At 39.8% G+C, this 26,415-nt stretch overlaps 1 protein-coding gene across 3 annotated transcripts in view; it reads right to left on the reverse strand.

Annotated features, from left to right (window-relative positions):
- Nucleotides 1-1,643: 1,643 nt before the first annotated feature.
- SLC35A5 (solute carrier family 35 member A5) overlaps nt 1,644-26,415 on the reverse strand; it is a 54,360-nt gene continuing 29,588 nt past the window's right edge. For all 3 annotated transcript variants that reach the window (XM_075335547.1, XM_075335546.1, XM_075335545.1), the window contains 5 exons: nt 17,974-18,072; nt 13,646-13,779; nt 9,619-9,686; nt 7,875-8,622; nt 1,644-5,705 (listed from right to left, as the gene is read on the reverse strand). In XM_075335547.1, coding sequence (XP_075191662.1) covers nt 5,637-5,705; nt 7,875-8,622; nt 9,619-9,686; nt 13,646-13,779; nt 17,974-18,072 — 1,118 coding nt within the window. In that variant the 3' untranslated portion in view covers nt 1,644-5,636. The remainder of the gene's footprint in view (nt 5,706-7,874; nt 8,623-9,618; nt 9,687-13,645; nt 13,780-17,973; nt 18,073-26,415) is intronic.

The raw sequence follows: 26,415 nt of genomic DNA on the forward strand, positions 1-26,415 counted from the left end.
TGGAGATATGACAGGTTTCCTTTCTTACCAAATTCAGAGAAATATGGACAAGCCTAACTGCTTTATAATACATAAGGAATGAAAAATACAACTAGCCATATGAAAAAATTGAAAATGTGACAATGCATAACTCCTGAGGATTATTTATATATATATAAAAAAAAAAAAAAAAAAAAAAAATATTTAGCTAATGTATTGATCAATTCATTACTGCACCATAACCACTTCACGGTAATCTCTTATTTATGGGGTCCCTAACCAAATGTTATCTCTATATGCAGTTAAAACCTGCTTGTGTGCATGGGTACCTAACCAAACATTACCTCTATGTCACATTTTCAATTTTTCATATGACTAGTTGTATTTTTCATTCCTTATGTATTATAAAGCAGTTAGGCTTGCAAATATTTCTCTGAATTTGGTGTGCAGCTTTCACTTCATATAGATTATGTATTTTTTGGCTAGCACCCTGTTCTTAGCAGTCTTTTTTGATTGTTATGTTTCCTTTCATGGCTGATTAATATTTCTTGTTTTTCCTTCTGTTTTTAAGCAGACATAATTTTTATACTTTACTAGAGACATGGCAGAGGCTTTGCTTTATGAAATACAAATTAATTTTTATATCTTTAATGTTTTTGGTATACATATAAAATTACTGGGAAATGTATAAACTTTTTATATAACAAATACAGAAAAAAAAAAGAAGCAATTTTTGGTTTGTTTACTTGTTTGTAGGTTTTATTGTTCCCATTTCACAACAAATAACCCATGGAATGAACTGTTGTTATGGTGGTGTATATATATATATATATATATATATATATATATATATATATATATATATATATATATATATATATATATATATATATATATATATATATATATATATATATATATATATATATATATATGTGTATGTGTATGTGTATATATACATATACATACACACACACACACACACACACACACACATACATACATACATACATACATACATATAAATTGTGTAAGGCAAATTATCTGAAACCCTAAAAATAAATAAATAATAAAAACTTGTCAGCATAAAAAATTCCATTTTTTGTTAAAATACTGTTTAATACAGTATAGATATATATAGATAGATAGATATCTATACTGTATTAAAAGGTATTTTAACAAAAAAAAAACATGGAATTTTTTATGCTGACAAGTTTTTATTATTTATTTATTTTTAGGGTTTTAGATCATTTGCCTTACACAATTTATATGTATGTGTGTGTATGTATGTGTGTGTGTGTGTGTGTGTAAATGTGTATGTATATGTATATATACACATACATATATATATATATATATATGTATGTGTATATATACATATACATATACACACACACACACACACACACACACACACACACATACATACATATAAATTGTGTAAGGCAAATGATCTAAAACCCTAAAAATAAATAAATAATAAAAACTTGTCAGCATAAAAAATTCCATTTTTTTGTTAAAATACTGTTTAATACAGTATAGATATATATAGATAGATAGATATCTATACTGTATTAAAAGGTATTTTAACAAAAAAAAACATGGAATTTGCTGACAAGTTTTTATTATTTATTTATTTTTAAGGTTTTAGATCATTTGCCTTACACAATTTGTCCTCCAAGAGACCATAGAATATTTTTGTTATTCAATTTTAACACTGTAATGATGGCATCTATAGGAGCCTAAGTCACAAGGGAAAATGGCCCCCCAGTTGTGCCCGGTGGAGATAGGGCTAAGCTCACATGTCCATTTGAGGCAAATCTAGTAGAAATCAGTTACCTTAGAACACAAAAAAAAAAATGCGAATTGCAACTTGATCAATTTTTTAACTACAATAACTGTATAGTGTATACGGATAAAAACCAGCGCTGAAGTCCCTGAATATCTGTTGCTGCTGGATTAAAGACCTTTAGGCTCTGTGCGCACTAGTGCGTTTTACCCGCGGATTTGCCGCTGAAATTTCTTGAGAAATATTTGCAATCTTTGTGCAGACATTTCCCAGCAAATTCTATGAGAAAAAAAAATAGCTGTGTGCAATGTGCGGATTTTTCTCAAGAAATTTCCTTGAGATGAATTTCTTGAGAAAATGAGCATCTCAATTCTTTTTCGCAGGTACCCTGCGGATTTCGGCAGTACAGCCTGCAAAATCCGCAGGGAACCACCCGCGGGAAAATCGCGGCAAATTCGCGGCTAATCCGCGGCAAATCCGCATGCGGATTTGGTGCGGATTTTTTCCGGAGGTCCGGAAATCTTTCACTCCCAGAAGTTTCTCAAGAAATTTTCTTGAGAAACTTCACATTTCTAGTGCGCACATAGCCTTACACCGTAGAGTGTGGGACATACGGGAAAAACAGCAGCAGGGACATGGAAATCATCGCATGGTCCAGGGTAAGCGCTTACTTACACATTAACTATTGAATTAACTAAGAATGTGCGCTTTACCGCTTAAGGAACAAGAAAGATTTTTTCCATTTTTTCTATAAGTGTTTTTTTTTATTCCTGTTGGACTATCAGTTATTTTTAAATTATAATTCTCAAACGTTCTAGCCACCGGCCGGCGCAACTCTTAATGTGCAATAATATTATTGCCTTCGTAATATCACTAATCCTTATTTGTGTATACGTGTATTTATAACCTACTGATGTTTTAATTAATCTATTAATAAGTGTTATAGTAGAAAAATCTAAAAAGACGTTATTCTTGAATAAATTTTTCCCAAAAGTACAAATCTGTTTGCGCGGATGAATTACTAGTACTAGTACCAGTTAAATATCTTATGTTGATCAATTTTTTCTTGAACATTGAAGTCTCTGGAAAGCAGGGTAAATAGCCATCCATTTTTCTTTCATTGTAAACAAACTTTTTTGCTTACTGGAATCTGTTTCAAACTGATGATTACTGGATAGGTGAAGGGCTAAGTAAAGTAATCATTATCTGAAACAGATCCAGTGAACAAAAATGGATCCGATTCAAGTGGAAGAAAAATGGATGCCTATATAACCTATTGTCCATAGACTTCAATGTTTAAAAAAAAAAAAGGTTGAAAATCATTGTTTTTGGAGGTTTTTTTTTTTAAAGTCAGACAAAAAAAAGTTGCGTCTGTATAACTTTTTTGTCCTGGTAAGATAACGGATTGCTGTTAGATCCATTTCAAAGGGATGGTTACTGGACATGTGAGCTTAGCCTAAAGGCCGCTTTACACGCTGCGATATCGGTACCGATATCGCTAGCTTGGGTACCCGCCCCCATCTGTTGTGCGACATGGGCAAATCGTTGCCCGTGCCGCACAACATCGCCCAGACCCGTCACACTACTTACCTGCCCGGCGACGTCGCTGTGACCGGCGATCCGCCTCCTTTCTAAGGGGGCGGTTCGTTCAGCGTCACAGCGACGTCACAGCTGCGTCACTGAACCGCCGCCCAATAGAAGCGGAGGGGCGGAGATGAGCGAGACGTAACATCCCGCCCATCTCCTTCCTTTCGCATAGCAGCCGGGACGCAGGTAAGGAGAGATTCCTCGTTCCTGCGGTGTCACACGGAGCGATGTGTGCTGCCGCAGGTACGAAGAACAACTTCGTTACTGCTGCAGTAACGATATTTGAGAATGGACCCCCATGTCACCGATGAGCGATTTTGCACGTTTTTGCGACGATGCAAAATCGCTCATAGGTGTCACACGCAACGGCATCGCTAATGCGGCCGGATGTGCGTCACCAATTCCGTGACCCCAACGACTTCGCATTAGCGATGTCGTAGCGTGTAAAGTCCCCTTTAGAGCTGATCTTGGCCCGCTAGGTGGCATACAGCCATACTATGCCGGCAGACACCCAGCAATCATATGATCCCCAGGTGTTACATGAGCAGAGCTGATGCCTCTGTACATTACTTATTGCTCATAGACTCAATTTGAAGCTGTAGTATGAAAAATAGTGCAACCAGAGTCTGCTACACCTGCATTCCTGGATCCCCCACAGATACGGCATCATCTAACAGCCATTTCTACCACAATCAGAACTAAGTTGTAGTCCCGCACCGGCAGCATGCCAAGTAGGCACCCTTGCTGGAAGTGAAATAATACCACTGAGTGGTAGAACAGAATCGCATTGCCTTTGGCTATTACACCGAAGCATCAAGAATAGAGAACCAGAAAGAAATAAGTAGATGAAAGCTGGGTTACAAAGTGCACATATACGCACTCACAGAGTGCACATTACATTGACACATTTACAAAGATACTACACATTTCCTTAGTGATCTAAAAATTTCGTTAGAAAACGTAACTTTTTTTTTTTAATTTTGTGCCAAATTCTTCTAATTCTATATCTTTCCATCTATTGAGATGTAACTTTAGGTATAAATTCAAAAATTCCTGCAATTAGGCAGTCTGCCTGGAAAAAGACTAAGGCACTCATGTAAAAACCATCTTTTAGATTAGCAGTAAGATTTTAGTCAAAAAGTACAACCTTTAGGGGGCATCCAAAGGTTATGACGTACATGCCTGATCGGCAAGAGTCCCACACCTATGAGGAGAACACCAGCCGGTGAAGTTGGCAAAAATACAATACAAAAAATGGCTATACCCTCTCATTTTGGTTTTAAAATGGTTAATGGGGATGTTCACTTTATTATTATAGATATGTTGAGGACAAGATTTTGTGGCACTTTCTAATATAGACGTTCTACAGGTTCTTTTACTATATTTGTTAGTTCAGACTTCCTCACAGACGTCACTGCTCTCCTGTTTCCAAAATGGGGAAAGCATGTGACCAGATTTGCTCAACAGGCTTCTACAAAATCAGAAAAAAAGCTTTCTTAGGTGAAGTGTTTTTTAATTGGATGAAGCTGGAGGTGAGATCTGGTCACATGTTTCTCCATCAGCAGCCATTTTGGAAGCATGAGAGCTGTTAAGTCTGAAGAAAACTGACCATTGAAGGAGGAGAACTTGCTAGTTTTCTGAAATCGTACATGCCACAAAGTGATATCCATAACATATTTGTCAAAATAAAGAGAACACCAACCTCTTTACGAAAGATGTCAAATTTGCTTGGTCTCCGGACTAACAATCTCCCAATAGATGAAGGACAAAGAGACGAGACTTTAAGGAATGTAAGCCCCTTTAAGGCCATGTTCAAACTCACAATGCACTGCAACCACACACTCAGGCTCAAGTACAGGAAGACGCAGTAGCGCTAAATAATTGCAGGAGTAGATAAAAAGCAGAACCACGATTACTAAGACTTGGAAGAAGAGGGAGGTGAGTACACTGACAAGGAAGTAAAGATCTGATTAAGAGGCTTCAAGGTCAAGACATGTAAATACACCAAAACATTACATGGTACAAGATACCCTACGAAGAGTTATCTTTCACATTTTGCTTCACAATTCCACTCTTTTTATAGCATATTAGTCCCAAATAAATATTGCTCACCCTGTGCAAACCCCTGTATTTTCTCCTTGAAAATAGTTAATTTAGCAAAAAAAAAAAAAATAAGTGTCCATATTTGTAACTAGTCTCCAAGATACAGTATTCCTTGATACAGCTACAGCACATCTGTAAATTTGGCCCACACCTTTTCAAGTTTGTGCTACCAAACGTGTTAAAAAATGTCTTCATCCGTCTCAGAGTCGTCACTGGCTCGGGTTAATTTTTCAAGTTCTTCACCATCCTACAGATAAACAAAAACACATTTCAAGAGTAAAACATGGAACTTTAACACTAGAAGTCCCAGAGAGGGGTCATTTAACATTTCTACCATTGGAACCCTATGGAGCTCAAAATTCCTGGGACTTCTAGTGTTAATAGGTAGCTCTACCCGAAAATGGTTAATATAACTGGTCATAAACAAGGCAATGAGTCTGTCTCCTCTCCCCACCGTAGGTCAACAGGGCCTGTTACTTACAACAGGCAGAGTGGCATAAGCGGCATCTGGGAGTTGTAAAGGCTTAGGCATCTGGTTGTGCCTTTTTCCCCCTGGCATTTATTGTCGCTATGTCCCCATACACGTAGACTGTTTATTAGAAAAACTGTTTTGCTGAACCCATAGATGCATATATATAATAACTTACTATTACTATTTACTTGCTGACTACCCAAATTCGTACAATGTTGAGCTAGTCCGCATGTGACTCTGCAAGCACGGTTCAGAACATCACTGCAGACAGCAGCTGCACGGAGCCAGCTACAGTCCTCAAAAGAAGGCAGAGATGGTTTTCTTCCATTTCTGCCTTTTATCTTGATCCCTGTATCCAGCGCGTCCTCATCCCAGCCTAGTAATCATGTAATCGCTGGGAATTGAGATGGAGCAGTATCTCTGCAAATCAGCTCCTCAGTGCAGTCAGGCGGCTAAATTTGTCAATTCTAATTACAGGGAAAATCAGCAATAATAAAAAAATAATTTAAATGCCCCACCCCAAATATCTATGGTATTATGAACCTACGGGGGGCATAATGTGCAAAATAAAATACTTAAAATAAAGAAAAAGTAGGAATATAAATAATCAAAATTTAAAAAAAAAAAAAAAAAAAAAAAAGGGGGAAGCTGTCCCAAAACGGCTATTTCTAGCCAAGCTCTTGACTGAAAGAGAAAAAAAAATAATCATCATCATATGTCAAATATATAAAAATTATGGTTACAGAAAGGGGAACACAATTTAAGATATTAGTAGCCTTGTATGTCTTTTCCCATTCTCCAGATGTCTGCAAAAAATAAAAAAAACCTCAAAATATTTTTGACAAACCTAAAAGTAAATTTGTATACAAATAAAAAAAAAATAAAATAAAAAAAGTCTCAATCTTGAACTTGTTAAATTGGCTCGAGAGCCATCTTAGATATGATTAGGACCACAGCCAGATTGAGGTCTTAACTATACGAAAGACTGGTGTTACAAGGGAGGTAGAGGCGACACATCCAGATTGCCGTTATGGGATGCGATGCATACTACACACCGAGGCTGCTTTTTTTGGATTTATACAGACTATACCGTGAGACTGCTGTTGCTATTTGGGTGCTCCAAACTACTGTTATAGAGCAAAATTTTGACTAAACAGCCAGACTGCTGTTACATGCAGTTATAGGGGCTGATACAGACTTCACAATCAGAATGCTGTTATAGAAGGTGATCCAGTCTACAAATCCAGACTACACATCCAGAATGTTGTAATAAGGAGCGATCCATACTACACAACCAGACTGCTATATTATAGGGAGCGATCCAGACTACACATCCAAACTGCTGTTACAGGTGGTGATCCAGACTACAAATCCAGACTGCTGTTACAGGGGGTGATCCAGACTACAAATCCAGACTGGCGTTATAGGGGGGGATCCAGACTACAAATCCAGACTGCTATTATAGGGAGCGATCCAGACTACACAGCCAAACTGCTGTTACAGGTGGTGATCCAGACTACAAATCCAGACTGCTGTTACAGGGGGTGATCCAGACAACACAGCCAGACTGCCGTTATAGGGGGTGCTCCAGACTACACATACAGACTGCTGTTTTAGGGAGTGATGCACACTACACATACAGACTACAGTTATAGGGCTGATCCAGACTACACAGCCAGACTGCTAAAACTCCCGTGGATCACCAAAACATTGCAGAATGTACAGAACCAAACTTTGTGTTATGCCGTAAAGCGCTGTGTGCCCACTCATGTATAAGCTGAGCACTTTCGCCCTTTAGTTCAGTGACAGGTACTGATCTTAGTGCATAACAGGGCTACTTCACATCAAAGGAATATCCTGACCTTTAAGTAATGTATTACCCAGCAGAAATGTTTCAGTGCAGAATTTTATGGAAATTTATATTTTGTCATGTTACATACTTACACCACAAGAGTGTTCCCAAACATCTCCATTTACTATTTTTAGCTTTTCCCGCTGTGGAGGGCCTTTGGATTCTATTATTCGGCTCGCATTGTAAATATATATGGAGAGAAGAACCACAGGAGCTTGGAGAAAGAATTCCAGAGAGGGCTTAAAACTGAATACAAAAAATGACACAATGGTAATTATAACAGTTGTCACTTGTGCTGTGAGTACGTGAAACATATTGTCTCTGAATTTTAGTATAAAAGCCACTGACAACCCAACAAATGCAGTTACAAAAATGAGAGCAATTGAAAATCCATTATGGCCATAAAAAAATCCACAGGACTTTATTTTCTCAAAGTGCTCACTGTGAAGAGACAATGTGAGTCCATTGAACAAAACACCAAACACGTAAAGTTTGCTGTTTTGAATAAAAATGCTTTCAGAAATCTGGTCCCCTTCTTTCAGGATTTTCTCATTGTAGATGTTTGCCAGAGCAGATATAATACACTGCAGTAAGATCAGAAAGTGTCCAAACCCAATAGGGATAGACTGCAATGTGCTCTGTATTGCGGGATTGCTGATTTCATGGCCCTCAGCATCAGACTTTGCCCCAAAAATGCAACTGTTGGATGGTTTTGAGTGGAAAATGTGGTGAACTTCCTGGACGGAGACTTCTTTGTGCGTGCCATTCTGGGATGTGAGGCCCATTATGGACAGGAACAGTATTAGGAGAGATGCCCACTGTACGTAAGAAAGGTGTCGTCTAGAGGGAGGAAAAAAAGGGACAAAAGGTCAATTTTTCAGAAGCGTTTTTTATTTTTTTTAAAGGAACAGTCTTAGAAAAAACAAAAAAACACTTGTCCTAGTAAAAGGTTTTCAAATACAGATACAATTTAGTGGCCGATTCATTAAGGCTGATGTTGGGCACACCAGTCTTATTGCAGGGCTCGCTGGAGAATGAGGCACCAAATTTATTAAGAGGAGCACGCCGATTAATGAATTTGGCACATGCTCTCAGGAGAGTGTGCCTTGCCTGAAATGTCAATACTTTTGCTGAATTTGACGGATGGAAGTAGCCAAGACTTCACCCATTTTGGCTGAATTGCTTCAAACGAACGTGATAACTAGAGATGAGCGGGCCAGCGAGTTCGGTTCGGCGGGGGTTCTGTCGGACTTTAGATAAAGTTTGGTTTGGGACCTGGACTTGACCTGAACCCCAATGGAAGTCAGTAATTGGGCAGTTGGGTCTTCTGCTTATTGCTGTCTGCATATGGGTGAACAAAACACTTCCGGGAGGGGGTTATTATTTATTTGTTTGTTGCACACTACATCCGATTATGCTGTTGTTATCCCCAGTGTGCGCTGTTCAAAGACTGCAAGCGGCTCGCATTGGGTTGAGCACTGAGTGTACTCAAGCACAGTGATGCTTGCAAGAGAGTGATCAGCATACGTAAAGCACCCGAACTCTACTTTGTTTATTTATTCTTTTGTAAAGTATGTGTTTGATATGAACACCTAACCTTGGGTTCGTTCATCTCTAGTCAAAAGGCTAAACAGCCATAAAAACTTTGTGACTTTTCAAAGCATAATCACATAAATTTTCTCTGGTAAAAGATTTGATGAATTGGCTCCTTAATGTGAGGAATGAAACAAAACAAAGAAATGACAGACTGCCAGCGATGATTTGTGAAGGTCATCCACTAAGAGAAATAATAAAAGGATCAGCAATAGAATAATATACACATTGAAGGGCACGTACTTCAATATGATCCTGAAGAAGAATGCAGTTGTAATGATAACAAAATTGGACAACAAAACAGCCATCGCCTAAAAAGAGAACACAAGAAGAACAATTAGAAAAAAAAACCAAAAATATAAGTAGAAAAAAATTCTACCATTTTCCAGTTAAGACAAAAAAACAAAAAGTATAAACATTATTTTGTAGTAAAAAAAATAATCTACTATACCAAGCTTAATAACCAACCTATTAGAACTTAATTTTTTACATGGCACTGACTTCTGAGACCCACACCAATCCCAAGAATGAAAGGGCCATAACCATGTGTTCCCACCACCATTTCTCTGCCAAATTGGTGCTTCAGCCACCACATTGTGCAGGGTATTGAATGCCACACCATTCAGTTAGAACAGTGGAAGCTCTTGGCATAGTGGGTGGCAGTTTAATGGTGTAATATGTATGTGGTATATACAGTTAGGTCCAGAAATATTTGGACAGTGACACAAGTTTTGTTATTTTAGCTGTTTACAAAAACATGTTCAGAAATACAATTATATATATAATATGGGCTGAAAGTGCACACTCCCAGCTGCAATATGAGAGTTTTCACATCCAAATCGGAGAAAGGGTTTAGGAATCATAGCTCTGTAATGCATAGCCTCCTCTTTTTCAAGGGACTAAAAGTAATTGGACAAGGGACTCTAAGGGCTGCAATTAACTCTGAAGGCGTCTCCCTCGTTAACCTGTAATCAATGAAGTAGTTAAAAGGTCTGGGGTTGATTACAGGTGTGTGGTTTTGCATTTGGAAGCTGTTGCTGTGACCAGACAACATGCGGTCTAAGGAACTCTCAATTGAGGTGAAGCAGAACATCCTGAGGCTGAAAAAAAAGAAAAAATCCATCAGAGAGATAGCAGACATGCTTGGAGTAGCAAAATCAACAGTCGGGTACATTCTGAGAAAAAAGGAATTGACTGGTGAGCTTGGGAACTCAAAAAGGCCTGGGCGTCCACGGATGACAACAGTGGTGGATGATCGCCGCGTACTTTCTTTGGTGAAGAAGAACCCGTTCACAACATCAACTGAAGTCCAGAACACTCTCAGTGAAGTAGGTGTATCTGTCTCTAAGTCAACAGTAAAGAGAAGACTCCATGAAAGTAAATACAAAGGGTTCACATCTAGATGCAAACCATTCATCAATTCCAAAAATAGACAGGCCAGAGTTAAATTTGCTGAAAAACACCTCATGAAGCCAGCTCAGTTCTGGAAAAGTATTCTATGGACAGATGAGACAAAGATCAACCTGTACCAGAATGATAGGAAGAAAAAAGTTTGGAGAAGAAAGGGAACGGCACATGATCCAAGGCACACCACATCCTCTGTAAAACATGGTGGAGGCAACGTGATGGCATGGGCATGCATGGCTTTCAATGGCACTGGGTCACTTGTGTTTATTGATGACATAACAGCAGACAAGAGTAGCCGGATGAATTCTGAAGTGTACCGGGATATACTTTCAGCCCAGATTCAGCCAAATGCCGCAAAGTTGATCGGACGGCGCTTCATAGTACAGATGGACAATGACCCCAAGCATACAGCCAAAGCTACCCAGGAGTTCATGAGTGCAAAAAAGTGGAACATTCTGCAATGGCCAAGTCAATCACCAGATCTTAACCCAATTTAGCATGCATTTCACTTGCTCAAATCCAGACTTAAGACGGAAAGACCCACAAACAAGCAAGACCTGAAGGCTGCAGCTGTAAAGGCCTGGCAAAGCATTAAGAAGGAGGAAACCCAGCGTTTGGTGATGTCCATGGGTTCCAGACTTAAGGCAGTGATTGCCTCCAAAGGATTTGCAACAAAATATTGAAAATAAAAATATTTTGTTTGGGTTTGGTTTATTTGTCCAATTACTTTTGACCTCCTAAAATGTGGAGTGTTTGTAAAGAAATGTGTACAATTCCTACAATTTCTATCAGATATTTTTGTTCAAACCTTCAAATTAAACGTTACAATCTGCACTTGAATTCTGTTGTAGAGATTTCATTTCAAATCCAATGTGGTGGCATGCAGAGCCCAACTCGCGAAAATTGTGTCACTGTCCAAATATTTCTGGACCTAACTGTATCAATTTGAGGGTAGATGTCACAATTTTCATTTCAAAAGAAGAACATTAGTCTCGTTGCAACATCCTAGTACATGACCTGACACTGACAAACCTGGGGGCAATAATCTGAGAAGAAAGCTACTGAACTCCAAGTTCAAATCCCAGCCTTGCTGATAAAGTGGTTTCAAAGGTGAGAACGGGTGTTTTTTGTTTTTTTTGTTAAAATAAGTTAATAGGTTGGGAAATGTCTAATACAGTATATCACAAAATGAGTACACGCCTCACATTTTTGTAAATCTATTACATTTTTTTCATGGGACAACACTGAAGATATAACACTTTGACACAATGGAAAGTAGTCAGTGTACATCTTCCATAGCAGTGTAAATTAGGTGTGCCCTCTAAATCACTGAATGTCTAAACTGTTGGCAACAAAAGGGAATACACCCCTAAATGAAAATGGCCACATTGTGCGTAAAGTATCAATATTTGGGTGGCCACCATTATTTTCAAGCACTTCTTTAATGCTTCTGGACATTGAGTTCTCTAGGGCTTCACAGGAGCCACTGGAATAATTTTCCACGACAGAGCTGGTGGATGTTAGAGACCTTGCTCTCCTGAACCTTCCATTTGAGGATACCCCACAGATTATCAATCAGGTTTAGGTCTGGAGACATGCTTAGCCAGTCCAGTATCTTTATCCTCAGTTTCTTTAGCAAGACATTGTTAGTCTTGGAGGTGTATTTGGGGTCATTCTGTTGGAATATTGCCCTGAGGCCCAGTTTTTGAAGAGAGAGGAATCATGGTCTGCTTCAGTATGTCACAGTGCATGTTGGCATTCATGGTTCCCTCAATGAACTGTTGCTCCCCACAGCCGGCAGCAATCATGCAGCCCCAAACCATGACACTCCCACCACCATGCTTGACTTTAGGCAAGACAAATTGTCTTTATACTCCTCGCCTACTTGCCACCAAACACGCTTGACCCCATGTGACCCAAATAAGTTTATGTTATGGTCTCATGAGACCATAGGACAAGGTTCTAGGGATACATTTATTTAGTCTGCTTGTGTTCAGCAACCTGTTTGTGGATTTCCGTGCATCATCTTTGGAAGAGGCCAACTATGGAGACCAATTCAAGCCATGCAGACCAATTTGATGCGCTGTGCACCGTATGGTCTGAGCACTGCCAGGCTGACCCCACACACATTTAACCTCTGCAGCAATGCTGACAGGACTCATACGTCTATTATTAAAAGACAACCTCTAGATATGACGCTTAGCAGATGCACTCAACTTTTGGTTGACCATGGCGAGGCCTGTTCTGAGTGGAACCTGTCTTGTTAAACTGCTATATGGTTTTGGCCACTGTGCTCCAGCTCAGTTTCAAGGTGTTGACAATCTTCCTATAGCCTCTTTATGAGACAACTTTTTCAGATCTTCAGAGAATGCTTTGCCATGAGGGGCCATGTTGAACTTCCAGTGACCAGTATGAGACAATATGTGAGCAATAACCCCAAATCTAACACAATTTCTCCCCATTCACAGCTGAGACCTTGTAACACTAATTAGTCATATGACACCGGGGAGGGAAAATGGCTAATTGGACACAATTTGGCCATTCTCACTTCAGGGTGTACTCACTTTTGTTGCCAGCGGTTTTGACAGTAATGGCTGTGTTTTGAGTTATTTAGTGGACACATCAAATTTACACTGTTATACAAGCTGTACAAGTGACTACTTTACATTGTACCAAACCATTATATTTTCAGTGTTGACCCATGAAAAAATATAATATTTACAAAAAGGTAAGGGGAGTACTCACTTTTGTGATCTACTGTATACCCTCTCTAAAAAGATTCAGGGGATATCTAAGAAATAAAAAAAAAACAGTTCATATAATACAGCAAAACATCACCATAAAATATATACTTCTCACTTACTGGCTGTAGGTAGGTCAGGACATAGAAAATGATAAGATTGTCTAAAAAGTAGAGAAAGGCAGGCACAGCCCATTTCATGAAGCGGCAGAAGTCCTTCAATGTAAAAGAAGAGAAGCAGCGCAATGATCTTTTTTCTGCAAAGACACATAAAACGTATATAAAAATCTAGTACACTTTGAAAAACGGATCGCAAAATGGAATGCAAGATCATAATTGCTATGCAGTTGAGCAGTGCAGCTTCCAAACAACGGACCCTTATTTTATGCAATATTCTATGGTTTGTTACCCATTAACCCCTTCCCAAACATGCAATTTTCTTCTTTTTTCTTTTTGCGCGTTTGTTTTTTCTTCTCCAAGAGTCGGAACTTTTTTCTTAAGTTTCCATCAAAATAAACCTATTAATAATAATTTTATTGCTGAATAGATTGTAGATCTGAATGACACCAATTTACCTTATAGTGTACTGGACAACGGAAAAGAAAAAAAAGTTGCAAGTGCGGTAAAAATAAGAAAAAGTAAAAGCAATTCTACCATTGTTTTTTGGGTTTGGTTTCTACAGCTTTCACTGAGCAGTAATAAAGATCTTGGCGATATGATTCTACAGGTCACTTTGATTACGCAGATAGCAAACTTGGTTATGTTTTTTTGGGAAAATGTTGTAAAAGAAAAAAAAAAGAAAAATAAACAAAAAACATTAAATTACGTCACCAAACCCAATACATTTTTCCTTTCCCAGTTTTGGTCAGTTGAGCTGGATAAGGACTTGTTTTATTGCTTTGCAAGCCTTTATATATTTATTGCTCTCATTTTGGGTTATATAGCGCATTTTTTTGTTTTATAAGACAAACCCCAAATTTAGAGATGAAGCAGGTAAAAAAAAAAAGTGTTCTGTCTTCTACTCTGGTGGCGTCTTACCGGAGGGGGGGGGGGGTTGGCGGCGGTGGTGGTGGTCACAGGAGGCAGAGGTGGTGCAGGAGTAGGACGGCGCTGCGGTGGGGTCTGTGCTGGCTGTGTGGAGCAGAATGGTGCGGCGAGTGTCCCAGATGCTGTCGGCGGTGCGGCCTTCAAAGAAATGGTGCCCGGAGGCGGTGTATGTGCAGATGAGATCTGATCTTGAGCCGAGAGCTCCATATGCGCACGCGCTGACTTCGGACGCCATTATTTGCAGACAGAGCATCTGGGACACCCGCCGCACCTCCTTGCTCCACACAGCCAGACGGCCAGCTGCCCGCACAGACAGCCAGCCCCCACCTCAGCCCGCATGGCAGCCAGCACGGCACCCATTCTCCACCTCTCGGTAAGCTACATTTGGATTTTAAATACAGAAAAGTCCGGCTGCAACTGCTACAGATAGGTGCTATCGGGTAATAAATTAGTAACAAGTAAAGGGGAACCCGAGCACTCAATAAGAAAGGAGAGGAAATTTGAATGCAAGTGTTTTTAATCACAACCGACAAAAATTGCAAAATGTGAACCCTGACACAAAAGCAACAAACCAACGTTTCGGTTTATCAGACCTTTCTCAAGGTAGTTGCTTATAATAGAGACGCAGAGGTATACGACGCTGCTATCACCACTGCCACCACTGTTCCAGCACTATATGGTCCTCTATGAGCAGGCGTCTTCTCCTCTCCTCCTCTGCCTCTGTGTTTAATCCTCACATCACCACCATTCTGATACCGCTTAATGCTGAATGTGACGCCCTCCACTTACCCTCTACCCTGACGGCTGTCCCTGTGACCCGTATACCTCTGCGTCTCTATTATAAGCAACTACCTTGAGAAAGGTCTGATAAACCGAAACGTTGGTTTGTTGCTTTTGTGTCAGGGTTCACATTTTGCAATTTTTGTCGGTTGTGAATAAAAACACTTACAATTTGGATTTTAAGACGCACCTCTCATTTTCCTCCCAAGTTTTTTGAAGGAAAAGTGCATCTTATAATCCAAAAATTATGGTATTTTGACGTAATTGTGGTAACTGAAAAACCACAGTTCTGGAGTTTCAGTTTTTTTTCTCTCTTTGCGGTGTTAACTGTACAGGTTAATTTTATATTTTGATAGATCAGTCTTTAAAACAGACACAGTAATACCAAATATGCCTATTTTTTCAGTGTTTTCTTTTTAAATATGGGGAGAGTTTTGTTTTTTTTTTTTTAACTTTAGTCTTTTGGGTGTATACAGAAAAATCAAGGTCTCGTATGAAGCCCAACCATAGGCTGGTCTTCACAGGAGCGCTCTCATGGTAAGTCTATGGGTGTCACGGCAATCCATCAGCACCGTATAATGGCGTAACAAGAAGGCCAATGGGCATGCTGAATGGCACGCCCTTCAGACCATGCATTTCAAATGTCGCAGTCAGAAGTTGACAATGGAGGAATGAGTAGCACTGTCCCAATCACTTCAATAAGACAACTCTTCAATACAACACGATAACTGGATCAAGAGCAGGTAGATGGCACAATATAAACATTGAAGAGGGTCCAGAGTTTGCACAAGTGTTCATAGAACCCCACCGATATAACAGTGATGGTCTGCCTAGTGATAAGCCATCACTACTTTAGAACAAGAAAACTTAACCTTTACATCTTCACATATCCTATAGGCAAATTATTGTAGTTGGTACATATGCCTAGCTATGGTCCATCCATTCTTTCTTATGGGGTTGGAAACATACTGGCATTGACTGTAGAACTGTGCTTTAGGTCTGCTTGGCTGTCATCTGATTAGGCGATGGTGGGCAGAGGAGTAACATAACCATAGGAGGATTTGTTTGTAGGCTGTAACCAGGAACACTAACTGGTCTGAACAGGAGCTATAAACACAAAACCATATGCTATTCTTTCACCAGGACTGATCTCTAGTTTGAGCATGTTGGGCTTATCACAAATTATGACTTCATAATTACGAGCAATGGAAATTAAAAAATAAAAATCTACGTCTTACTCGACTCTGCAGTCACTATTCCATGATGTGACCCGTTTAACCGTTTAAGATGCTCAATCTGGTGAATTGTCCTCCCAAGATGTATTGAAGCACCAAGAAAAATTGGTTTAAGAGGTAAAGGAGGTCATGCTCACCAAGGATTTAAAATGCACCAATCACCAGGTCTTTCCTATATGACCTAAAGCCAGTGCTATACTGGCACTATCATGCTGATTCTATACGTACCTTTAGGTGTCAGCTAGGAAGTAATGTTTTAGAAACACAAGCAAGTAAAGTTTGTAAAATTTACAGCTTTTTGAATGAAGCAGCTGCCGATCAGCTGATAGCTGGGGTGGGTATTCATAGTGAATCCTGTTTCCCCCTGCCTGTTGTTCCTCCCCCTTTTATTTATGCTAATTCTATTCTAGAATAGTTTTACTAAATCACTACAAGGACCTGTGCTGATGTCATACTCATGTGACCAGAAGGGGCGGGGCCTCAGCCAACATAGCTGATACCAGGAAGCAACATTTTTCTCTCTTGACTTAGGTCCCGCCCCTTCTGGTCACATGGGTAGGACATCAGCACAGGTCCTTGCAGTGTCTTAGTAAAACGATTCTAGAATAGAGTTAGCATAAATAAAAAAGGGGGAGGAACAACAGGCAGGGGGGGGGGGCAGGAATCACTATGAATACCTACCCCAGATATCAGCTGATTGGCAGCTGCTTCATTCAAAAAGCTGCTTATTTTACAAATTTTACTTACTTGTGTTTCTAAAACATTACATCCTAGCTGACCACTAAAGGTATGTATAGAATCAGCCTGATAGTGCCTGTATAGTACTGGCTTTAGGTTTTAAATCCTGGTGATTAGTGCACTTTAATAGCTTGGGAAGTCCTCGACTAGATCACTTTATTAAAATCTGCTCAGGCTGGATCCAATTCAAGAGATTTGACCTCTTTCCTGTTTGCACCTTTTATCTAACAGCTCCATAACAATCTTCTCTCGTTTCCCCCCTCGGCTCCTATATTTTTTCTCTTCTGCTTTCTTCTCTTTATTGCACTACTGATGTTTCCTCTGCTCCTCGGCTTCTGGAATTGGTATGCTTATTATTATTATCGCCAACTAGGTGACTTTTCTTTTGCACTCTTGCTGACAATGTAGAGTGGAATTTTTCAAGGTCTATTATTCAGTTTTTATTGTCTTCCGCTTTGCTGCATTGTGTTTGTCGCAACAACTTGCCACATGGAGAATACTTGGTATTATTATTGTGCCGTTCGATAACTTAATAGAAATGGGATAAATCTAAAATGTACAGAGCACAAATAAAACAATGAAAGCCGCAATCACAGCTCCAGGTTACAACTGAAGTGAACACTATTGTACTGCGCTGTGCAGACAACTTACCTTTCACAATGACTCGTAAGGCCATTATCAAACAAAACCCGAGTTTGACAGCCTCTGCGCACACATTTACTGTGGCCGGAACATAGTCATATGCATTATCTGCAGAAGACAAAGCACAAATCTGCATCAGCTTTATACAAGTCTGGTGTCAAGAGCTCATGTTCCACATTTAATCTGCAGTGAAAATATAGATCACACAATTGACTGCGTTAATATAGTTTATTCTTCTTAGCCATATACCAAAAATGATAAAGCATCATTGAAGCTATAAAGCATCAAACTATCATGAATGGAAAGGCGAGTTTGGAGGACTGTTGGCTATATACCATCTGCCAAAAGAAAAGCTTTTCAGAAGGCACCGGGCAACCAACTCCATAAACCTGCCACTACCTACATTTGTACGAACATTTCACCTGTTCCAATCCATTATATACAATGTTTAAGGGTCTAGGACGAAATCACCTTTCCATAAGATAGGCAATAACTTCTAGATTGGTGGGGGTCTGATTGCTGAAACCTGCACCAACCACCAGAAAAGGTCTCTTATCTTGGCTAGAATGGTGTGACAATGCACATTGCCCATTCATTTTCCATATGACTACAGAAGTGCTGTACTCTGCTTTCTGTGGTCAGGCATGTGGACTGCAGTGATAAAAAGGCCTCCTTGTGATCAGTGGAAGTTTCAGGAATCCAGAACATTCAGCTTAACCAGGGGAAATGCAATCATTAGTTCTAACAGAAACCCACGCAGTACTTACACAGCACACTGACTTCAAAGTATTGAATTACGTACCAGGGAACCCATTTTGCTAGAAAGGCTCAAAGCACCACTTCAGAATTTTCTTTTATTGTACCGCTAGAGTGGCGCTTCTAATCTAGGTTTCCTCCACTAAAGAAGGGCTTTACACGCTGCGATATCGTTAATGAATTATCGTTGGGGTCACGGTGTTTGTGACGCACATCCGGCGTCATTAACGTTATCACAGTGTGTGACAAGTACGGGGGTAAGCGAGGTTGTGCGGCACGGGCAGCAATTTGCCCGTGTCGCACAACTGACGGGGGCGGGTACGATCGCTTGCTATCTCGCTAGCGAGATCGCAGCGTGTAAAGTACCCTTTAGTCTGATGCGACGCAGTCTTCACCTTATATCTGCACCAGTCTGGTGGGTCACCAGAAGTTTGTAACCTGCCGACAGCTCCAGTGTTTCATGGGGCAAGCCGGAGGTGGCTCCAATGCTCCAGTGTTTCATGGGGCCAGCCGGAGGTGGCTGCAATGAATCAATGCGAGTCCTGTTCTGGTTTTCATAGACTTGCACTGAGAGCCTGTGACTTCCAGCAGTCAAATGCTAATAGAATTAATTGGTGTACGAGGGACGGGGTCTTGTTTTTATTTCTCTTTATATATGTCTTTCCGGTTTACATTTGTGGACTACGGGGGACCTTCGTGGGGTTTTTTTTGTTAAATAAATTGGTGAATCAGGGAAAGAGTTGGGGAGTGTTATTTCAAATAAACTATTTTTGTGTGTATGTATTTTTTGCTTTTTTCTTACTTGGTTAGTAATGGGGGTGTCTGACAGACACCTCTCCATTACTAACATCAGGCCTTGATACCAGCCGATATCAACCCCAACCGTCATTACCCAGGGGAGTCGGGAACAGCCAAGGTGAAGCGCCGGAATAACCATCTAATATGATGCTCCACTTCTAGGGTGGCTGCGGGCTGATATTTTATGCTGGGAGGGGTCATAACCATGGAGCTTCGATGCCTGATAATCTACATAACACCAAGCAGTCTGCTTTACCTATCAAAAATAAGGGGGACCCCATGTTTTTTTATAAAATTAATCAAGACTAAACACTCTTTAGTGCCACATGAAAGGCACTAAAAGAGTGCAAATTTATAATATGTAGGGGGGGGTTGTGAAATTATATAATTACAGGATATCCATGTAATCTATCATCTGACTATATTTTCATATTAGTGTCTGTGCGTGGGTATACATAGCATGCTGTGATTCTTTCCTCAGTCTGATTACAGCTGAGGAAAAACTTGCAGATGAACACTGCCTCATTGAGTAACATTTGTGCAAGTGCAATGTGATTTTTCTTGCATTGCGCTTGTCGTGTTTATACATAAGTGAGAGTGAGGCCTTAAAAGGGAATCTATCAGCAGGATTTCCCACCCCAAATGTTCATGCACATGTAGCTCTTTCAAAGGACAAGTCCAGCAATACCTATACATGGCCAATAAATTCCATTATTACTGAGAAATCAGCGCTTGAATGATACATAAACGAGGCTTAAGAGCTATGGTAGATCTGAAGCCTCTGTCACTCCAGCTCTACTCCCTGGTCAGCACCGCCTCCACCTGTTTAACTAACAGTATCTATGCTGTGTGACTTAAAGAAAAGGAGCTTTCAATTAGGTTGAGGTGACGTTGGGGGAAAAATTGAGCTGGAGTGACAGAGGCTTCAGATCTACCATAGGTTTTCTGCCTCATTTGCATAATACTTCCAACGTTAAAGTTTCAGTAATGACAGAACAGACTGACCATGTAAAAGGTATTGCTGGATTTGTCTTTTAAAGAGCTACATGTGCATGTAAATAGTTTTGGGGTGGGAGGGGAGTTAAATGCTATATGACAAATTCCATTTTTTTTTTTTTTTACCATTGGTCTTGGCTATTCACTGTTTAATTGGAACATCGCCCTGAAGACTCAAATCAGGAACAAGCACCTGTCTGACACTATTGGTACTTTTGCACTCACTTATGTAGAGCAGAAGCAATATAGTAAATTAATAGTGGTTCATACGAACTGGAAGGACCTGTCGGATGTATCTAGTCAGTAGCTATGCTCCAGAATGCCGTCCATGGCTCCAATCTTCCAGAATAGTAGACAGAGGCATAACTGGATCGAGATATATTGGTATGTTAATCTATTATGTACATATAATAAATGTAAGAAAAAAAACTGCTGGAGCATTGTGCAGTTTCTGATGATTGATACAGGAACAAGGGTCTAGTGACATCTACAGTCCAAAACTGTAATTGAAATCAGCATTTGTCACGACTCTTCAGACAGGTGGCCCTTGTAGGGTGCAGTAGCAGTACTGTACATGCGTGACCAGTGCTCCCATGAACAATGAAGAGAGCAGCGGTCATACATGCATGTAACCGCTCTTTTCACACAGATGGGACCATTTTCATTGAATCACTGGGAGTCCCAGCAGTCGCAATCTCATCAATCATATACTGTATTATATTTATAACTTAACATACACATGCTGTCCAACAACCCCTTTAAGTCTACACCCTAGAAGATTATTCACAATGATATTGGACAAAATTATATTGCACCTGCAAAGAGGAATGATTCCAGGAGAAGAATACATAGTGTTATGTGCATCTATTCTCATGGTGAGCACGAATGAAGTGCGTTTGGCAGCACATTAAAGCATAGCCATTAACGTTAGCAGAGAAAAGTTACTAAGGAAACAACTACTGTAAAGCCGCAGAATTGTAGACCAGGAATATATATCAGCAATAGGCCTAAGTGTGCGCCGTGCAAATATATACAACTTGGGATCAAAGGGTTAACCTATACTGTCTTCATCAGTCAAGTGACAGGCATCAATTACAAATACCACCCACAATACAGGGGAAATGTAGTTATATTTACATGGGCAGATAACCAGCAAACACACTGCAGATCCTTCATCATTGGCCCAGATAAACCACCCAACACAGGTTTCACGGTTGCTTTCTCAAGGTCTTATCAGTTTATAAGCCCTTGATGAAGTGACAGCGAAACAAGTGCAAGGCGATTATATGCGGCATTTCATTTGAAGGTACCGTAACTATTGTTTACTAGGAATTGGATATATTTTTGTAAGGCAATTGTGAGTGTATTTTAATCTTAAGTTTGTTACCTGTTTTTCTATTTGAGAACTTACAATTATGCATTTTTTAATGCACTATGATAGCATGTGAAGGAATTTTAACTATTAATCATGAAATGCTATTTATGTGCAGGTAATAAGTTATATGGGGCATGTTGTCTTTTACCTGTGTGTATGCATTTTAGTATTAGTCATATGAATTATTGCACTTGCACTTTATTATCTGAATATCACAAGAAGGTATGATATAGATTACAATTTTTCATTTACTTATGCTGTGACTGTTTGATATACTTTTGGAATTGGCATTTTCTGTAGGTAATATACAGTTTGTATAGTGTAAAAGTGCCACCAAACTGCAGAATTGTGCAGAATTCTGACCTGAGGTTTCCCTCGGATTCTTCCTGAATATGTATGAATAATTTAATAACTGGGTGTACCAACTCCTCTTCTTAATAGGCTGTGGTCCTTACAAAACATGATCAGCATCATTTTTGATTTTTTTTTTTTGTTAGGACGTCAGAAGTGTCACGTTTATCAGCAATTTCACATTTTTCCAACAAAATTTACAAAACCAATTTTTTTTGTTAGGTTAAAAATGAAATAAATGTAGATCTCCAGCGATGGTCCATAAAACGTCACTTCTATTTTAGAAAACTATTAAAAACAGTTACAGACACCACACCAACAGGCAAAAACCTACGCGTTTCAGCATAACGTCTTAATTATACTTAAAAGCAAGTAATACAAAATATTAAGTATTGTAGCCGATTCAAGAGGAAATTAATTCATTTAAAACAGGTGAAGTTAACTCTTAAGACGCTGCAGTTTGGTGCTTATTTTCTGGAGATCTACAACATTTATTTCTAGTTCAGCATCTCTAGACCAACACACCTCTCTGCGAGGTTCTAACACACAAGCGGTGATACTTGATTACCAGAGGGGGGGAATAGATTGCTCTCTTTTTTCTACCTAATTTTTTTTTTTTTTTTTTTTTTATTAGAGACCACATCACATTTAAAGCAACTTTGAGGGGCCTATGAGAGAAAATACCCAAAAGTGACTACATTTTAAAAACTGCACCCCAAAAAACATTCACTAAATTTATTAATCCTCTAGGTGCTTCACAGGAATTACAACAATGTGGAAAAGAAAAAAAAAATAATTAAAATGTTACTTTATCCCCACAAAAATGTTGCTTTAGCCCCAAATGTAGCATTTTCACAAAGGTAGCAGGAAAAAAATACACTGTACAATTTGTTGTGCAATTTGTTCCGAGTCCACCGATACCTTGTATGGGGTGAAAATCTACGGTTTGGACGCACAGCAGGATTCTTAAGGGAAGCAGCATTATTCGATTTTTGGAAAGCAAAATTGGCTGGAATCAGTAGCCATGTTGTGTTTGCAGATCCCCACCCCAAATTACCTCATTTTGGAAACTAGACCCCTTTAGGAATTATATGTGTATTGAGCATATTGAATACTCAGGTGCGTCACAGAATTTTATATCGTTGAGCTGTTAGCCCCAAATTGTTAATTTTCAGAAGGGTAACAGGGGAAAATGTACCATACAATTTGTTGTGCAATTTCACCTGAGGACATAGATACCCCATATGTGGTCGAAAACTTCTGTTTGGGTGCATGACAGGGCTCAGAAGAGAAGAAGCGCTAATCGAGTGCACATTGGGCAGGTATAGACAACTGCATGTGGCAGGTCGCATTTGAAACGTTGCAATGGTGTCAAAACAGCATAAACTACCCACATGTGACCCCATATTGGAAAGTACACCTCTTGAGAAAATCATCTAGTAGTGTCGTGAGTATTTTAAACACACAGATAATTCACAGAATTGTGTAACAGTGGGCTGCGGAAATGAAAAAAAAAATGTTTTTTTTCCACTAAACTGTTATTTTATACCAAGTGTTAATTTTCAAAAGGGCTATTACCAGGAAATAGGCCACATAATTTGTTAAACAATTTTTCCAGGGTTCCCCAATATCCTATATGTGGTTTTCAGGGATAGAGCAAAGCTTGTTAGGTCAGGAGCGCCATACTGAAATGCAGATTTTGCTGGAATGGTCATGTCACATTGGCAAGGCCCCTGAGGTGCCAGATTATCAGACCCTTCTATAAGTGACCACATTTTACATACTGCACTCCTCAGTGAATAGATCTAGTGATGTAGCATGGATATTGACACCCCAGGTTTGTTAAAAAATTTTATACCATTTTGTGGTGTAGAGCAAATAATTGCATTTTTAATCACTAAAATACTGTTTTAGCCCCAGATTTTTCGTTTAACAAGGTGAAATGGCTAAAATAGGCCCCATAATTTGTTCTATAATTTCTGCTGAACGTGGCAATACCTCATATAAGATTGTACAGTACGGTTTGGCCACATGGCAGGGCTCGAGAGGGAAGGAGCACTATTTGACTTTTAAGGCGCAGATTTTTCTTAAATACTTTGCGGATTCTATTTGCAGAGCCCCTGGTCTGCCTAAACGGTGGCGACCACCCCCAAGTGACTCCTTCTTAGCACTTACAAACATCTGGGAATTTATTTAAGGGTGTAGTGACTTTTTAACTTATGGACGTTTTCCAGAAAAAAAAAAACAACACACAGTGGAAGGTACATAATTACATAAATTGAAAAAAGACCTAGGTCCATCTAGTTCAACCTTCTTCCACCAATTATACATTTTGTCACTAAATAATTTATAAACAGACAATATTGTGTGTACTGAGGAAATTATCCACCCATTTTTCAAAAGCTGTTATACTGTCTTGTGGTAGGGCATTCAACATTCTGACTGCTCTAATTGTAAAGAACCCTTTCCTATTTAGCTGCCGGAATCGCTTTTCTTCCACTCGCAGTGAGTGCCCCCTGGTCTTTAGTATTGTCTTTGGAAGGAATAAGTCATGTCCCAGTCCTGTATATTGACCACACCTGTATTATTACATATAAATGAGATCTCTGAGATGTCTTTTTTCTAAGCTAACCAAAACCATCTTTTTCAACCTGTCATCATATGGGAGGCCTTCCATTCCTTGTAATAGTCTAGTTGTTTGTCTTTGAACCGACTCTAACATCTGAATGTTCTTTTTAAAATGTGGAGCCCAAAACTGGATCCCATATTCTAGATGTGGCCTTACAAGTGATTTATAGAGGGGTAACAATACGTTGGAATCGCCCTAAAACCTTGGTTGCTTTAGCAGCTGCTGCTTGCCATTGAGTGCTGCTGCTCAGCTTACTTGTAACCAGAATACCCAAGTCCTTCTGTTCTGTAGTCCCGTGTTTACTTACATTTAATGTAAATGCAGCTGTATGATTACTACGTCCTAAGTGCATTACTTTACATTTGTCAACATTTGCCAAGTGTCTGCTCATTCTGACATCTTATGTAGATCGATTTTTAATATTGTACTATCAAGGTCAGTTTAAATATTCTACATAGGTTGGTGTCATAAGTAGAGCTACTCAGACTCCCAAAAAATCGGGACCAGTGGTCACTGCTCAATTAAAAAAAAAAAAAAAATACCCCGGTAAGCTCCAGAATCAGGTGCCCATGTAAGTCAATGGGGACCAGAATCCGGAGATTAAAAACGTTGGTGGAAGGGATGGGGGGGGAGGGTAGGAGCGCGTGCAGTATACTCACAGAGGCTGTGTTATGCTGGAAAACCTCTTCCGGGTCACGCTATTCCTTTCCGAAGCCGACAATTCAATGTTCACTGTTTTGCCCACCCACCGGCACGTGTAATTGGTTGCAGTTAGACGCGCCCCCACCCCGAGTGTCAGCTGACTGCAGTCAATCACAGGCGCCAGGATGGCCGGTGGGCGGGGAAAGCAGTGCAAGGCTGTGCTGATGATGCGGTCAGACTCGTGCGCGAGTCTCCCGCATGTGTGACTCCAACCTAAGAAACCGCATGCAGCTTTTTTAAATTTAAATAAAATAAAAAAAAAAAACAAACGACGTGTGGTTCCCCCTAATTTTCATCCCCAGCCAAGATAAAGCCAGCTGGGGGCTGGTATTCTCAGCTCGCAGCCGCCCGGTATTGCCGCATCCATTAGGTGTGACAATACCGGAGCTTTAGCGGCTCTTCCTGTTGCCCTGGTGCGGTGCCAATCGGGGTAATGAGGTGTTAATAACAGCGCACAGCTGCTACTAAACCCTAGGTTGTGATGGCACAGCAGTCTATGAGATACCTGCATCACTAACCTGTAAATGAAAAGTAAAGAAGTACAAACACAGAAAAAAAATCCTTTATTTGGAAAAAAAACAAAAACAAAAACACACTTCACCACTTTATTAACCTTAAACACCCTAACGGTCTGGCTAAATCCACACGAGGTCCCACGGATATTCAGCTCTGCTATAAGCTCTGCTATATCACAGAGAGCGGACATAGAACACGACCGCTCACTGTAAGCTCCATGAATGAATGAGCTACTCAGCGAGCGGTGATGTCACTCAGGTCATTTGTGGTCACAGCTAGATGTTCCCACGGTCCTTCAACTGTGATTGCAAGTAACCTGAGCTCAGGT

The sequence above is a fragment of the Anomaloglossus baeobatrachus genome, chromosome 2 (genome assembly GCF_048569485.1).
Source record: "Anomaloglossus baeobatrachus isolate aAnoBae1 chromosome 2, aAnoBae1.hap1, whole genome shotgun sequence".
Lineage (NCBI taxonomy): Eukaryota > Metazoa > Chordata > Amphibia > Anura > Aromobatidae > Anomaloglossus > Anomaloglossus baeobatrachus.